Source organism: Salmo salar, chromosome 24, assembly GCF_965601325.2.
Source record: "Salmo salar chromosome 24, fSalSal1, whole genome shotgun sequence".
Taxonomy (NCBI): domain Eukaryota; kingdom Metazoa; phylum Chordata; class Actinopteri; order Salmoniformes; family Salmonidae; genus Salmo; species Salmo salar.
This window is the reverse complement of record NC_138314.1, coordinates 22,616,017-22,633,328: the sequence shown is the minus strand read 5'-3', so window position 1 is coordinate 22,633,328 and position 17,312 is coordinate 22,616,017. Positions and strand designations below refer to the sequence as shown.

The following is a 17,312-nucleotide window of genomic DNA, read 5'->3' as shown; positions in this document are numbered from 1 at the left end:
AAAACATAGAGCTACAAAATACATATTGAGATATTGGAAAAGAAAATCCACAAAATATAACAGTGCATGTGACCAAGCAAGAATAAGAAACAGTCTCCAGTTGCATTTTTGTTACACTGCACTACAAACCTAGACTTGTCCTTGATCTACAGTATTGTATAGCAATAGAGGAAGCAGTTGCATAATGCATTCCTTTAAGTGATCTATCCTAAAACAGTTCAAGCCATTTGTCATTTCTGACTCTATGGTGGTGTAAGAGAAGGTTGAGTTAAAATGGACTGGGGAGTGAGGACTATTATCACATTGTGAAAATGAGCAGAGCCTGTGAGGGATTTTAAAACACTCACTGCTGAAAGGGGATGAAATGCTGCTTCTCCTCATCATCTGCTTTCCCATGGGCGATATCTGTGATGTCCATCACTGTGAACAGAGGCAACTGTGAATGTGGTGGTGATATGTGGCAAAGGCTAAGCTAATAAGCTGCTTTCAATTAAATTATCCTGTTATTGCCACTGCTGCTGCTAGCATGACCTCACTTTAATATCTTTGGTATTTGATTTCTCAGCTCGAGCCATTTCACAGCAGTCTTCACTCCGATTAAGTAAACTACAGAGCAGAACGACAATGTAATTTGTGTTTGAAAACTAGTTATTGGGCCCTCACATACCTGTTCCAATGCACCAGAGACAATGATAAAAAGATACATCCACAACAGGAGCATAGGTAGGATTCCAGCAGTAAGATAAGAGCTCTGTATTGCTCCCAATGATTTTGGGTTCAGTCCATATGCTGTGACACCAGAGACAATTTCTCATCCAACCCAGAAATGTAATCCTCCACTCAAAACAAAGAAGGATGTTTAAATCCTTTCCCCTGACTCCTTTGGCAAGGCAGACAGCGTGGAGGTAGTTTATGGGTCAGGAGGGTAAGCAGGTTCAGGTGGGCTCAGGGTTTGTCTGGCTTTTATCCAGGACAGGGATCCTACTGTAAATGTTTGTTTAGGCCCTCAATTACCCATTCACTCAAACTCTGAGTAAATGGGGTAGTGTTCTGATTTCAGAGTTAATTGAATGTGTAAATTTGCGCAAACAAATATAGTGAAGACATCTCAATTAAAAGACATCTCACCAGCTACACCAAACGGTCTCCTTAACCCTCCTGTGTGTTTCTTGCCCTCTTTGAGTTCCATGCTGCCCACCCTGATAATCTGACAGACGAGGAAGAGACGTGGCCTAATCAGGTCACTGCTGCTCAGATCCTGGCCAGAGAGGGCAGAGTGGAGAAGATCATTTCAATGCAAAGATAAGGACGACATAATGCAAGTAAAGTAAAAGTTGCAAGGCAGAACATATTCAATATCTTATGCAATGTTGCTTATATGAAGTTTAATGTGAGCAGTTCAGATGAAGAGCCTGTCTGAGGATATAAATGGCATGGCATGGCATGGCATTGCATGCCCCAACCAAAGAATGTCACTGCCCGCTTCCGGTCCATCTATTCGGCCCCATGGCTAGACTATTATATTTACAACAACAGAGAAACAAGAAAGTGGAAGGGAGGATTTCATCTCTGTTACCGTGAAGAGGGCAGGCAGATTGTTGAGTTTCTCAATCTCTTTGGGCATGCCCATGCTGTCCCAGCGCACCAGGAAGTTCTCACTGCAAACATACATGGCATTCACAATCAAGAATCACAACTCCCATACCTCACTGTAACAAACCTCTGTGTGTTTTTGACAAGATAACACAAAAACACAAATATATCAAAATGTCTACATGCAGTCACGTTATTAAATATATATGCAATGTGGAACACATGAGTACTGGACGAATTGTTCTGTCAAGTGTCAGAATGGTAATGGTGGTTTAGTATAATGCAATTAATTTAAATTAGTTGGTATCTGACCTGATGAACTCTGACTGGTCAGGGTCATAGAGCGACATAAGCAGCTCTGCATCCTCCCCGATGTTACAAACAAAGTTCTTGAGGTTCATGAGGAGACTGTATGTGTGCACTGTGCTAAACAGGGACTGGCGCCTCATCTCCAGATTCTGCTTCCGGGTCTACAGAGGGGCACAGAGACACTGTATGAGCAAACACGATGCACTGGCAGGGCTAACTCTGCAGCATATACATGTGGTGGTTTATCTATCAGAGAGGCGCAAAAAACAGCTGGTCCATGCCTTCTCCTCTTGTATTCTGTCATCTATACTGCGGGATGCAGTCTCAAAGGCTCGGAATAGACTGACTGTGCTTGTGCAGTCCGGGTCCAGAGTGTTCCCTGCATCATCTCGCACCACCAGGTCCAACCCTAGAATCCTGTACAACAGAAAGCATCAAATATAGCTTAGGACGGATTTACAAGGGCATATTCTTAGCACCATGACTCAGTCACATAAAACGTTACAAGCATGTTTATGTCACAATGCAATTCAAGTAGAGTACAATTTATACCGGTTTCCATAATCAATCTTAGCTGTGACTTTCTTCCTGAGCTCCACAAGGTCATCCTTGGGCAATGTTCCAGACACTATCTGAGATCGATACTCGATGAGGCTGTAGGCCATCTGTTGTACGCCCCTGAACAGAGTGGTCTTGTTGTTCTGTCAAACAAACAGTCATTTTCATCATCACAGTCACCCAGGCTAACATAATTACCCTTTTCCAAACAGACTAAGTGTCAGAGTTGAATAACAGCATAAGGGTAAAGTGAATTCTTTAATGTGAAGATTATGTAAGTAGGGTGATGGATAAGAAACTAGTTTTCTCAACGTACCACATATAGCTTGTGCCATATTTGTGCCCATTCCCTCAGAGTGGCGCCTAACTCCAGTACCAGTGGTAGGTCTCCTGGGATAACTATTTCCTGCTGGCTGTAAGATGGGTGGAAGGAAGGAACGTACCAGATATTGGGTCCCACAGGTGCATCACATGCATCAAATCGTGCAAATAGGTCAAGCAAGTCACCCATCCCATGAAATACAATCAATTTCTAATGACATGACAAGTGAGTGACACCTTACCCTGTCCCTTCAACTTTAGCCTCCTTTAGATGGATGTACGAGGCTGGGAAAATGCCCTATGAGATGAAACAGAAACGTAAACCTCTTCTTCAAATTATTTTCTAATTTTAAGGAAAAACTATGAATGTATATACGGTTGTTGCCATACCTTCTGTGCTTTGTTCCGTATTGTGTACCCTCTATACCAGCCTGGGGAGATTAAAGATTGATATAGAGATATGACAGAGATATAGGGATAAATATAATAGAGATCAGACCGATGAGAAGAGGGCAAACTAGATACAGATGGTGATATTGACTGTTATATCTTTCAAAAGAATTTCATTAAACATTGCTAATTATTTTTAATCCATGTCTGGTATTGATCACAGCTTTAGTTCAATGTTTTACAACGTTTCAGTGTTGAAAACTGTTACTTAGCGTGTGACAGCTTGTTGTACGTAAGAACGTGAAGAGTGATATGTTAGGGCATGTTGGCTGTTCATGCTCACCTTCAAATGTCTCAAGTATGTGTACAGTGTCTCCCACCTGGAGACACAGCTCCTGCTCTCTTCTGGAGTCATAATTATAGATTGCTGAGAGATAATTGATAGGAGGGGGAGAAAAAAGAGACAGTCTTATTATGGCAACTTTACTATGTGAAACAACATACAAACACAAAACAACAATCCCCAGCAAGCTCAACATACAGAAAGTGAAAACAGAAAAAAGATAAGAAAAGCCCAGCAAAGCCTATAGACTTTGGCCTTTTCCCAGGTCATATCTGATAAAGGTACAGTATATTGTAGTCAGGTATTTCTTACGCTGTAAGCATGTTTGAGCTCGAGTAAGAGTAAACACTGTTTTATGAAATTACAGGTACATTCTTGTGTGGTGCAAGTGGAATTCGATGTCGGCCTTATACTGGAAACCCAGTTTTAATTGAAAATGTCCCTCAATCTCTTGAATTTTCACTTCACTCTTAATTATAGCCTAATACATGTACAGTATGTACATGTATTCATGATTAGGATTTTAGGACAGCCTGACCTCACGTTTTAAATAAAGAGATGATTGACATTATCCTGTTATTTTTCATTCCCTGAGCCTATGTGTTAGATGGAGTAAATGGAAAAAATGTTCCAAGTGTATTACAACATCCACACAGAGGAAAGTAGAGTGAGGAGGGGACTGACATCATGTATTATTTATTCCTAATTCACCAAACCATGGAGCCTATCGGTTAAAGGTCACATTGTAAAGGGTATACGGCAGCCAACTGGGTCAGCAGAGTGCCCTGCCCTCCTCTCCTCTTCAGCTGCAGCCTGCCCTCCTCAGTTTAACTTAAGTTCCTTCCTAGAGGCATTCGCTGTATCTCCCTCCCTCCTTTTCACTGAAGGACACAAGTGAGAGACAGATCACACAGCACAGCATGCTCTCTCTCTCTCTCTCTCTCACACACACACACACACACTTCCTTGTCATGACTTGAGTGAGCTGCAGTGCACACACAGACTTTCATAACCGAGTACTCAGCATCCACCCTCTATCACAGGAACAAGGCAAGGAGCTCTGTCCTGACTTGCACAGTGATAATCCTTGTTGCCGGAGGCTAGGTCTCACTGCACGCTTCAACTGGCTCAGCTCATCACATCTCTGAATACCTCACAACTAAACATGAATATTCTTTCAGTAAGTATCCTTCCCATTTAATTGTATGCAGTTCCCCTCAAATGCAAATTAGTATGTGACTGTTCAACACTTGTTCTGTGAGAACAAATGGTACTAATTTAATATGTAGACCTGTGGGGAAAAGTTATACAGTGCCTTCAGAAAGTATTCATACCCCTAGAATTATTCCACATTTTGTAGTGTTACAGCCAAAATTCAAAATAGATTTTTCTCACCCATCAACACACAATATCCCATAATGACAAAGTGGAAACATGTTTTCAGAAATGTTTGCAAATGTATTGAAAATTAAATACAGAAATATGTAAAATATTTTGTAACAAGTGTTGTTTTTGTGCTCAATGGTGGATCTATTCATAATTATTTAAGAGTTTTCCATGTTGAAGGACGCATTGGAGTATTTTGAATTTGGTGTCAAATGAAAGCTGAGTCTACAGTTTTTAAGTTTTTCACAATTCCTGACATTTAATCCTAGTAATCCTGTCTTAGGTCAGTTAGTGTCACGTCCTGACCATAGTAAGATGTGATTTTCTATGGTAGAGTAGGTCAGGGCGTGACAGGGGGTGTTTTGTGTTTTTCTATGTTTTCTATTTCTATGTTTAGGTTCTCTTTTTTTCTATTTCTATGTTGTTGTTTTTTGGGTTGATCTCCAATTGGAGGCAGCTGGTCCTTGTTACCTCTGATTGGAGATCATATTTTATTAGGGGTTTTTCTTCCTGGGTTTTGTGGGTGATTATATTTTCAGTAGTGTTTGTTTCTCTCTGCGTCACGGTTTGTTGTTTTGTTAATTCAGTTATTTATGTATTGCAAAGTTTCACGGAATTACATTTTTTTTAGAACTACAACCACGCTGCACTTTGGTCCGCTCCTTTGGACAACCGTGACAGAATCACCCACCACCAAGGGACCAAGCAGCGTGATATGGAACTCTGGACATTTGAGGAGATAAGGAGGAGTATATCAAGGGCTTTGGAGGATTTAGGGGCAGGAAAAGAGCGCCTCCCAGAGGACCAGGTATTGGACAGATATCAAAGCCTGCCGGGGAAGAACGAGAGGCAGCCCCCCAAAATATTTTGGGGGGGCACACGGGTAGTTTGGCGGGGTCAGGGGTGAGACCTGAGCCAACTTCCCATGTTATGCGGTGATGCGCACTGTGTCGCCAGTGCGCACTCACAGGCCGGTGCGATCTGTGCCCGCGCCTTGCAGTTGTCGAGCTGGGTTGAGCATCCAGCAAAGACGGGTTGTGCCAGCGATAAGCTCCAGGCCTCCAGTGCGCCTCCACAGCCCAGTATACCCTGTGCCTGCCCCGCGTACCCGGCCTCCAGTGAGTCTATCCAGCCTGGTACGTCCTGTGCCTGCTCCTCGCACTCGCCCTGAGGTGCGTGTTACCAGTCTGGCACCACCTATGCCAGCCCCACGCATCAGGCCTCCAGTGCGCCTGCCCAGTCCGGGGTGTCCTGTTCCTGCTCCCCGTACTCACCCTGAGGTGCGTGTTACCAGTCTGGCGCCACCAATGCCAGTCCCACACATCTGGCCTCCAGTGCGCCTCCACAGCCCAGTACGTCCTGTGCCTGCTCCTCGCACTCTCCCTCCAGTGCGCCTCCATAGCCCAGTACGCCCTGTGCCAGTTCTGCGCACCCGGTCTCTAGTGCGTATCCCCAGTCCGGTGAGACCTGTTCCAGCTCCACGAAAGAAGCCTCCAGTGATGATCTATGGTCCGAAGCCTGTAGAGATGATCCATGGCACGAAGCCTCCAGTGATGATCCATGGCCCGGAGCCTGTAGGGATGTTCCATGGCACGAAGCCTCCAGAGGTAATCCATGGCCCGGAGCCTGTAGGGATAATCCATGGCAAGAAGCCTGTAGGGATGATCCATGGTCCGGAGCCTGTAGGGATAATCCATGGCAAGAAGCCTGTAGGGATGATCCATGGCCCGGAGCCTGGAGAGATGATCCATGGCACGAAGCCTCCAGTGATGATCCATGGTGCGGAACCTGTAGTGATGATCCATGGCATGGAGCCTGAGACGCTCCCCAGTCCGGAGCCTCCAGCGACGCTCCCCAGTCCGGAGCCTCCAGCGACGCTCCCCAGTCCGGAGCCTCCAGCGACGCTCCCCAGTCCGGAGCCTCCAGCGACGCTCCCCAGTCGGGAGCCTCCAGCAACGCTCCCCAGTCCGGAGCCTCCAGCGACGCTCCCCAGTCCGAAGCCTCCAGCGACGCTCCCCAGTCGGGAGCCTCCAGCAACGCTCCCCAGTCCGGAGCCTCCAGCGACGGCCAGCAGCCCGGAGCCTCCAGCGACAGCCTGCAGCCCAGAGCCTCCAGCGGCGGCCTGCAGCCCAGAACCTCCAGTGGCGGCCTGCAGCCCAGAACCTCCAGCAATGATCTACAGTCCGGTTCTTTCGACGACGATCCACGGTCAGGTGGTAATAAAGCAGAAGGATCAGCGGGTGGAGCGGGGAGTACGCCCCGAACCGGAGCCACCTCCTCTGCTGGAGGTTAAGGTTATGTGGACTGCATTTGAGCCGCCATAGACAATTGTCACCCTCCCTACCCTCCCTTTTGTTTTGTGGTTTCTTTTATTTTAGGTGCATTCGGAGTCTGCACCTTTTGGGGGGGGGGGGGGTACTGTCACGTCCTGACCATAGTAAGATGTGATTTTCTATGGTAGAGTAGGTCAGGGCGTGACAGGGGGTGTTTTGTGTTTTTCTATCTTTCTTGTGTTTTTTCACGGATTTAATAAAATGTGGAACTACAACCACGCTGCACTTTGGTCCGCTCTTTCGGACAACCGTGACAGTTAGGATCACCACTTTATTTTAAGAATGTCAAATGTCAGAATAATATTAGAGAGAATTATTTATTTCAGCTTTTATTTGTTTCATCACTTTCTCAGTCGGTCAGAAGTTTACATACAATCAATTAGTATTTGGTAGCACTGCCTTTAAAGTGTTGAACTTGGGTCAAATGTTTTGGGTAGCCTTCCAAAAGCTTCCCCGAATAAGTTAGGTGAATTTTGGCCCATTCCTCCTGACAGAGCTGGTGGAACTGAGTCAGGTTTGTAGGGCTCCTTGCTCGCACACGCTTTTTCAGTTCTGCCCATACATTTTCTATGGGATTGAGGTCAGGGCTTTGTGATGGCCACTCCAATACCTTGACTTTGTTGTCCTTAAGCCATTTTGCCACAATTTTGGAAGTATGCTTAAGGTCATTGTCCATTTGGAAGACCCATTTGCGACCAAGCTTTAACTTCCTGACTGATGTCTTGAGATGTTGCTTCAATATATCCACATATTTTTCCTTCCTCATGATACCATCTATTTTGTGAAGTGCACCAGACCCTCCTGTAGCAAAGCACCCCCACAACATGATGCTGCCACCCCCATGCTTCACGGTTGGGATGGTGTTCTTCAGCTTGCAAGCCTCCCCCTTTTTCCTCCAAACACTTACAATGGTCATTATGGCCAAACAGTTCAATTTTTGTTTCATCAGACCAGAGGACATTTCTCCAAAAAGTACGATCTTTGTCCCCATGTGCAGTTGCAAACCAGAGTCTGGCTTTTTTATGGTGGTTTTGGAGCACTGGCTTCTTCCTTTGGAAATTGCTCCCAAGGATGAACCAGACTTGTGGAGGTCTACAATTCTTTTCTGAGGTCTTGGCTGATTTCTTTTGATTTTCTCATGATGTCAAACAAAGAGGCACTGAGTTTGAAGGTCGGCCTTGAGATACATCCACAGGTACACCTCCAATTGACTCAAATGATGTCAATTAGCCTATCAGAAGCTTCTAAAGCCATGACATCATTTTCTGGAATTTTGTATTTTGAATTTTACAGTGAATTATAAGTGAAATAATCTGTCTGTAAACAATTGTTGGAAAAAATACTTGTGTCATGCACAAAGTAGATGTCTTAACCGACTTGCCAAAACTATAGTTTGTTAACAAGACATTTGTGGAGTGGTGTGTGTGTCCAAACTTCCGACTTCCACTGTATATGTTTGAGAAATTAAGGCATATATACAGTACCAGTCAAAGGTTTGGACACACCTACTCATTCAAGGGTTGTTCTTTATTTTTACTATTTTCTACATTGTAGAATAATTGTGAAGACACCAAAACTATTAAATAACACATATGGAATCATGTAGTAACCAAGAAAGTGTTAAACAAATGAAAATATATTTTACATTTTAGATTCTTCAAACTCGCCATCCTTTGCCATGATGACAGCTTTGCACACTCTTGGCATTCTCTCAACCAGCTTCACCTGGAATGCTATTCCAACAGTCTTGAAGGAGTTCCCACATATGCTGAGCACTTGTTGGCTGCTTTTCCTTCACTCTGCGGTCCAACTCTTCCCAAACCATCTAATTTGGGTTGAGGTCAGGTGATTGTGGAGGCCAGGTCATCTGATGCAGCATTCCATCACTCTCCTTCTTAGTCAAATAGCCCTTACACAGCCTGGAGGTGTGTTGGGTCATTGTCTTGTTGAAAAACAAATGATAGTCCCACTAAGCACAAACCAGATGGGTTGGCATATCGCTGCAGAATATGGTCGTAGCCATGCAGGTTAAGTGTACCTTGAATTCTAAATAAATCACAGACAGTGTCACCAGCAAAGCACACCCACACCATCACACCTCCTCCTCCCTGCTTCACTGTGGGAACCACACATGTGGAGAACATCCATTCACCTACTCTGCGTCTCACAAAGACACAGCGGTTGGAACCAAAAATCTCAAATTTGGACTCATCAGACCAAAGAAAATTTCCACCGGTCTAATGTCCATTGCTCGTGTTTCTTGGTCCAAGCAAGTATATTCTTATTATTGGTGTCCTCTGAACAGTTGATGTTGAGATGTGTTTGTTTCTTGAACTCGGTGAAGCATTTATTTGTGCTGCAATTTCTGAGGCTGGAAACTCTAATGAATATATCCTCTGCAGCAGAGGTAACTCTGGGTCTTCCTTTCCTGTGGCGGTCCTCATGAAAGACAGTTTCATCATAGCGCTTGATGGTTTTTGCGACTGCACTTGAAGAAACATTCAAATTTCTTGACATTTTCCGGATTGACTGAACTTCATGTCTTAAAGGCATACCTGTTAATTGAAATGCATTCCAGGTGACTACCTCATGAAGCTGGTTGAGAGAATGCCAAGAATGTGCAAATCTGTAATCAAGGCAAAGGGTGGCTAATTTGAAGAATCTAAAATATGAAATATATTTTGATTTGTTTAACACTGATTTGTTTAAACTATGAAATAACACATATGGAATCATGTAGTAACCAAAAAAGTGTTAAATAAATTGGGGTATGTACGTACAGTCACTGTGGGAACGACGTCCTTGATGCTCTTATTGATAAAGCCAGTGACTGATGTGGTGTACTCCTCAATGCCATTGGAAGAATCCCAGAACATGTTCCAGTCTGTACTAGAAAAACAGTCCTGTAGTTTAGCATCTGCTTTATCTGGCCACTTTTTTATAGACCGAGTCACTGGTGCTTCCTGCTTTAATTTTTGCTTGTAAGCAGGAATCAGGAGGATAGAATTATGGTCAGATTTGCCAAATCGAGGGCGAGTGAGAGCTTTGTACTCGTCTCTGTGTGTGGAGTAAAGGTGATAAAGTATTTTTTCCCCTCTGGTTGCACATTTAAGATGCTGATAGAAATTAGGTAAAACTGATTTAAGTTTCCCTGCATTAAAGTCCCATGCCACTAGGAGTGCTGCCTCTGGGTGAGCAGTTTCCTGTTTGCTTATAGAGCTGACTGAGTGCGGTCTTAGTGCCAGCATCCGTCTGGGGTGGTAAATAAACAGCCACGAAAAAAAATTATGAAAACTCTCTAGGGCAAATAGTGTGTTTTACAGCTTATCACGAGATACCCTACTTCAGGCGAGCAAAATCTAGAGACTTCCTTAGGTTTCATGCACCAGCTGTTGTTTACAAATGTACACAACCCCCCCCCCCCCCCCCCCCCCCCCTCATCTTACCGGAGTGTGTTGTTCGATCTATCCAGTGCAGCATATATCCCACCAGCTGAATGTTTTCCATGTCGTCATTCAGCCATGATTCGGTGAAACATAAGATATTACAGTTTTTGATGTCCCGTGATCGTACCTCGTCTAATTTATTGTCCAATGATTGTTTGTTGGCAAGTAATATTGTAAGGGCAGATTTCCCACTCGCCGTCGGTGGATGCTTATGAGGCACCCCGCCCTGTGTCCTCCATACCTGCGTCTCTTTCTCTTGCCAATGACGGGGATTTCGGCCTTGTTGGGTGTCTGACGTAAATCTTAGTCTAATCCGAGGTGAGTGATCGCTGTCTTGATATCCAGAAGCTCTTTTTTGCTGTAAGATATGGTGGCAGAAACATTATGTACAAAATAAGTAAAAAAGAACTCAAAAAACCCCACATAATAGCACAATTGGTTAGGCACCCTTGGGGCAGCAGGTAGCCTAGTGGTTAGAGCGTCTTTTTTAAACGGCTGCCATTTCTTCCGCCGCCATTTTCAGGTCTCTCCAGAGATGTTTGATCGGTTTCAAGTCTGGGCTATGGCTGGGCCACCCAAGGACATTCAGAGACTTGTCCCGAAGCCACTCCTGCATTGTCTTGTCTGTGTGCTTACGGTCGTTGTCCTGTTGGAAGGTGAACCTTTGCCCCAGTCTGAGGTCCTGAGCGTGCTGGAGCAGGTTTTCATCAAGGATCTCTCTGTACTTTGCTTCATTCATATTTCCTTCGATCCTGACAAGTCTCCCAGTCCCTGCCGCTGAAAAACATCCCCACAGCAAGATGCTGCCACCACCATGCTTCACCATAGAGATGATGACAGCTTTCTTCTAGACGTGATGCTTGGCTTTCAGGCCAATGAGTTCAATTTTGGTTTCATTAGACCAGAGAATCTTGTTACTCACGGTTTGATAGTCTTTAGGTGCCTTTTGGCAAACTCCAAGTGGGCTGTCATGTGCCTTTTACTGAGGAATGGCTTCTGTCTGGCCACTTCACCATAAAGGCCTGATTGGTGTAGTGCTGCAAAGATGATCTCCACAGAGCAACTCTGGCGCTCTCTCAGAGTGAACATCGGGTTCTTGGTAACCTCCTTGATCAAGGCCCTTCTCCCCCGATTGCTCAATGTGGCTGGGCGGCCAGCTATAGGAAGAGTCCTGGTGGTTCCAAACTTCTTTAATTTAAGAATGATGGAGACCACTGTGTTCTTGGGGACTGTCAAAGCTGCAGAAATATTTTGGTACCCTTCCCCAGATCTGTGCCTGAATATAAACCTGTCTCGAGGCTCTACAGATAATTCCTTCGACATCATGGCTTGGTTTTTGCTCTAACATGCACTGTCAACTGTGGGACCTTATATAGACAGGTATGACTTTCCAAATAATGTCCAATCAATTGAATTTACCACAGGTGGACTCCAATCAAGTTGTAGAAACATTTCAAGTATGATCAATGGAAACAGGATGCACCTGAGCTCAATTTTGAGTCTCATAGCAAAGGGTCTGAATACTTATGTGAATAAGGTATTTCTGTGTTTTATTTTTTATACATTTGTGAACATTTCTAAAAACCTGTTTTCATTTTGTCATTATGGGGTATTGTGATGAGGAAAATGTTTAATTTAATCAAATGTAGAACAAGGCTGTAACATAACAAAATGTGGAAAAAGTCAAGGGGTCTAAATACTGAATTCCTTTTTCTACCATTTCCCATCCTAAAAATTAGGAATAACCAAAAGCTTTGATTTCTTGTCAAACAGATGGAAAAGGGTATTAGAAATACATGAAAACACAATAATGTTGAAGTAAAGATCCCTGCCAACTACAGTGGGGGAAAAAAGTATTTGATCCCCTGCTGATTTTGTACGTTTGCCCACTGACAAAGAAAGGATCAGTCTATAATTTTAATGGTAGGTTTATTTGAACAGTGAGAGACAGAATAACAACAAAGATATCCAGAAAAACGCATGTCAGAAATGTTATGAATTGATTTGCATTTTAATGAGGGAAATAAGTATTTGACCCCCTCTCAATCATAAAGATTTCTGGCTCCCAGGTGTCTTTTATACAGGTAAAGAGCTGAGATTAGGAGCACACTCTTAAAGGGAGCGCTCCTAACCGCAGCTTGTTACCTGTAAAAAAGACACCTGTCCACAGAAGCAATCAATCAATCAGATTCCAAACTTTCCACCATGGCCAAGACCAAAGAGCTCTCCAAGGATGTCAGGGACAAGATTGTAGACCTACACAAGGCTGGAATGGGCTACAAGACCATCGCCAAGCAGCTTGGTGAGAAGGTGACAACATTTGGTGCGATTATTCGCAAATGGAAGAAACACAAAATAACTGTCAATATCCCTCTGCCTGGGGCTCCATGCAATAGCTCACCTCGTGGAGTTGCAATGATCATGAGAACGGTGAGGAATCAGCCCAGAACTACACGGGAGGATCTTGTCAATGATCTCAAGGCAGCTGGGACCATAGTCACCAAGAAAACAATTGGTAACACACTACGCCGCGAAGGACTGAAATCCTGCAGAGCCCGCAAGGTCCCCCTGCTCAAGAATACATATACATGCCCGTCTGAAGTTTTCCAATGAACATCTGAATGACTCAGAGGACAACTGGTGAAAGTGTTGTGGTCAGATGAGACCAAAATGGAGCTCTTTGACATCAACTCAACTCGCCGTGTTTGGAGGAGGAGGAATGCTGCCTATGACCCCAAGAACACCATCTCCACCGTCTAACATGGAGGTGGAAACATTATGCTTTGGGGTGTTTTTCTGCTAAGGGGACAGGACAACTTCACCGCATCAAAGGGACGATGGACGGGGCCATGTACAGTCAAATCTTGGATGAGAACCTCCTTCCCTCAGCCAGGATATTGAAATTGGGTCGTGGATGGGTATTCCAGCATGACAATGACCCAAAACACACGGCCAAGGCAACAAAGGAGTGGCTCAAGAAGAAGCACATTAAGGTCCTGGAGTGGCCTAGCCAGTCTCCAGACCTTAATCCCATAGAAAATCTGTGGAGGGAGCTGAAGGTTCGAGTTGCCAAACGTCAGCCTCGAAACCTTAATGACTTGGAGAAGATCTGCAAAGAGGAGTGGGACAAAATCCCTCCTGAGATGTGTGCAAACCTGGTGGCCAACTACAAGAAACGTCTGACCTCTGTGATTGCCAACAAGGGTTTTGCCACCAAGTACTAAGTCATGTTTTGCAGAGGGGTCAAATACTTATTTCCCTCATTAAAATGCAAATCATTTTATAATATTTCTGACATGCGTTTTTGTGGATTTTTTTCTTGTTATTCTGTCTCTCACTGTTCAAATAAACCTACTATTAAAATTAGAGACTGATCATTTCTTTGTAAGTGGGCAAACGTACAAAATCAGCAGGGGATCAAATACTTTTTTCCCCCACTGTAATATCAACACTGATACTTAGTTTGCGATAATTTGTTTATGAAACATTGCCCTGTGCCTTAAAATTATGTTACCAGGGGAGGACAATGGAAGTTCAAAGAAGTAACAAGTAAAGGTAGACCTATGAATTAGTTATAGGGTTTTTACTGATATCAATTTTGTTTATGAATTATGAAGTGATTAAAACTAAAAGGTCTGTTTCCAAATCGGTAACAGAATGTCATAAAAATCGTTAACGTAATTTCTGCAATTGAATTGGCAACAATATGAACTCATAATAGTCACAAACCACAGTTGGGTCACCTGCTACTGTCCTCCCTTCCACTGGCATACTGTTATGTTCAGCTCATAACTGTTATCTTTCTCTTTCTGTGGCTGGTGGTCAAAGCATTTGTGTGAAAAGTCTGGACAACCCTTCACTCTCTCTCTCCCCCTCTTTTTTCTCTTTTTCCAATTAATGTCACCTCTCCCGGCTCTTACTGACGCCTACTCATGAGCCCCCTCTCTTTACATTTACTGTAACCAGCATCCTCACCCAGTGAGCACCAATTGACACTGGACGTCCATTGATGTTGAAAAGTATTTCAAATTTGATTAGCCCACCCTGCCTTGATTTCAACATCCACAGACGTCGTTTTTTGGTCCGGACTTGCCCTGATTTCAACATCCACAGACACCTGGACCGGCCTTCATTTGACCCAAACATAGACGTCCATGAATGGTTCAGATTTGGTCTGGCCGAAACCTGAACCAATCATAGACGTCTATGTTTACAAGTTTGTACAGCATAGTACAGTAAATAAAAGTAGAGTATAGTTTATTACAGAACAGTACATTAAAGTAGAGCACAGTACAGTACAATACAGTAGAGCACAGCAGAGTTCAGAATAGTACAGTACAGTAAAGAGAAGTAGAGTATAGTTCAGTACAGTAAAGAGAAGTATATTATAGTTCAGTACAGTAAAGAGAAGTAGATTATAGTTCAGTACAGTACAGTACAGTACAGTACAGTACAGTACAGTAAAGAGAAGTAGAGTATAGTTCAGTACAGTACAGTAAAGAGAAGTAGAGTATAGCTCAGCACAGTACAGTAAAGAGAAGTAGAGTATAGTTCAGTACAGTAAAGAGAAGTATATTATAGTTCAGTACAGTAAAGAGAAGTAGATTATAGTTCAGTACAGTACAGTACAGTACAGTACAGTACAGTACAGTACAGTACAGTACAGTAAAGAGAAGTAGAGTATAGTTCAGTACAGTACAGTAAAGAGAAGTAGAGTATAGCTCAGCACAGTACAGTAAAGAGAAGTAGAGTATAGCTCAGCACAGTACAGTAAAGAGAAGTACAGTACAGTAGAGTACAGTAAAGAGAAGTAGAGTATAGTTCAGTACAGTACAGTAAAGAGAAGTAGAGTATAGCTCAACACAGTACAGTAAAGAGAAGTAGAAGTATAGCTCAGTACAATAGAGTAAAGAGAAGTAGAGTATAGTTCAGTACAGTACAGTAAAGAGAAGTAGAGTATAGTTCAGTACAATGCAGCACAGTCCTGTAATTTAGAGTAGAATAGAGTAGAGTAAAGTACTGTAGACAGTAGATCACACTAGAGTTGAGTACACTATAATGTACTCTACTGTACTGAACTAAACTCTACTTCTCTTTACTGTACTGATCTCTACTGTGCTGTTCTTTGAAGTCCAAACTTGTGAAACATCGATGTCTATGATTGGTTAAGATTTGGTCAGGACCAACCAAATTTGGTCTTGTTTGGTGGCGGAGCTCATTAGAAAAATAGCCAGTGGGTAGAATAATACCCACATATGCAAATTAGGATATTGCATATTTCTACCTTTGTGTACCTATTTAGGATATATCACCATGAAGAGAATGGCATTCATATACACAATTATGTATTTCTGTGTAGTACAGATCAGGGACCCATGATGAAAATCCGTTACCACAATTCTGTTACCGGATGTAAATCCACTTCACTTACTGTAGTTCAGAAACCAAAATATATTTTTTTCAAACTCATGGTGTCATGTCATAGCTGGCACCCTGTTCTTTCTGCAGACACCTTTGAATCTTAAAGGAAAACTACACCCCAAAACTATCTTTTGGTATTTGTTTCATTAGTCCATTGTTGATATAGTCCCAAAATGTTTTGCATGTCAGCAATCAAGTATTTATCTTGAAAACGTGATTACTGACAAGCAAAATATTTTGGGACTATATCAACAATGGACTAATGAAACAAATATAAAAGTGTTGTTTTGGGGTGGAGTTTCCGTTTAATAGGAGCAGAAAACATGGTTACATAAAAAACTGAGGGAGATTTTACTGAGATTCTGTTACCACACTTTGCATCTGCACAGTTCTTCTAGTAAATGTGTTTTTGTAACAATGTCAGTGTAAATTGTTAAAAGTAGTCCTTGTGCATATAGTTGTATGGTTTGTTAAACTTTGAAATCAATGTTTTTTGTTTGGCATACATTTCAAGTATCTGCGCACGGTAACAGTGGAATTGCCCAGGTGCCATTCAGTCCTATAGAGGATGCAAATAATACAATACATCATGGCATCAAACCTCATCAAAACATTTCCTTATTCGTAGTTAAAACTCCCTCTGCCAACTCAGAAACAATAGCCTTTATAAAAAGACGAACCAAAGAAATTACATCTCCCTCTTGTCACGCAGATAGTGACAATGGCCCGTTTCACCAACTTGACACAGTTTTGACTGTGTCCAGGGCCAGGCCTGGCAACAGCAGAGCTGTGCCAGTGAAAATATTCAAGCCAAGCGTGTTGTGATGCAGCAATACTGTCACTGCTCAAGTGCTACTGTCTGTGCCTTAGTATGGTTCACTAGTGCAGCTCCTTCACACTGTTGTGCACTTCAACCTGTGACATCCCTGGCTGGCAGGTTATAGATCAGGGATGGGCAACTGGCCCTTTTGAAAGCCCTCTGATATTATTTAATTTTTTTACTCAGTCAGGGTCTCAACTTACTGGTGTGAGTTAGAATAGTATAATACACAAGGTTCAATTTCGAAATTTGGTAGTGCATCAGCAGTTTTTCTCTTGTTATGTCAGTCACTGATAGTTGGTCAATTAGCCCATGTCAGCTAAATATTTTTAGATTGCTAACTTAGTTTAGTGGCCAGCTATCTAAACTTGTTATCATGGTTGAATTACTGG

General features: G+C 43.1%; 1 protein-coding gene across 2 annotated transcripts in view; it reads right to left on the bottom strand.

Moving 5' to 3' along the window:
• The window catches only part of LOC106585561 (dedicator of cytokinesis protein 5), a 59,179-nt gene that overhangs the window by 40,206 nt on the left and 1,661 nt on the right, over positions 1 to 17,312 (bottom strand). For both annotated transcript variants that reach the window (XM_014171918.3, XM_014171917.3), the window contains exons 2-11: positions 3,515 to 3,598; positions 3,172 to 3,212; positions 3,024 to 3,079; positions 2,777 to 2,873; positions 2,455 to 2,603; positions 2,184 to 2,319; positions 1,906 to 2,063; positions 1,577 to 1,658; positions 1,129 to 1,258; positions 348 to 420 (exon numbers count right to left, since the gene is read on the bottom strand). In XM_014171918.3, the coding sequence (XP_014027393.1) occupies positions 348 to 420; positions 1,129 to 1,258; positions 1,577 to 1,658; positions 1,906 to 2,063; positions 2,184 to 2,319; positions 2,455 to 2,603; positions 2,777 to 2,873; positions 3,024 to 3,079; positions 3,172 to 3,212; positions 3,515 to 3,598 (1,006 nt within the window). The remainder of the gene's footprint in view (positions 1 to 347; positions 421 to 1,128; positions 1,259 to 1,576; positions 1,659 to 1,905; positions 2,064 to 2,183; positions 2,320 to 2,454; positions 2,604 to 2,776; positions 2,874 to 3,023; positions 3,080 to 3,171; positions 3,213 to 3,514; positions 3,599 to 17,312) is intronic.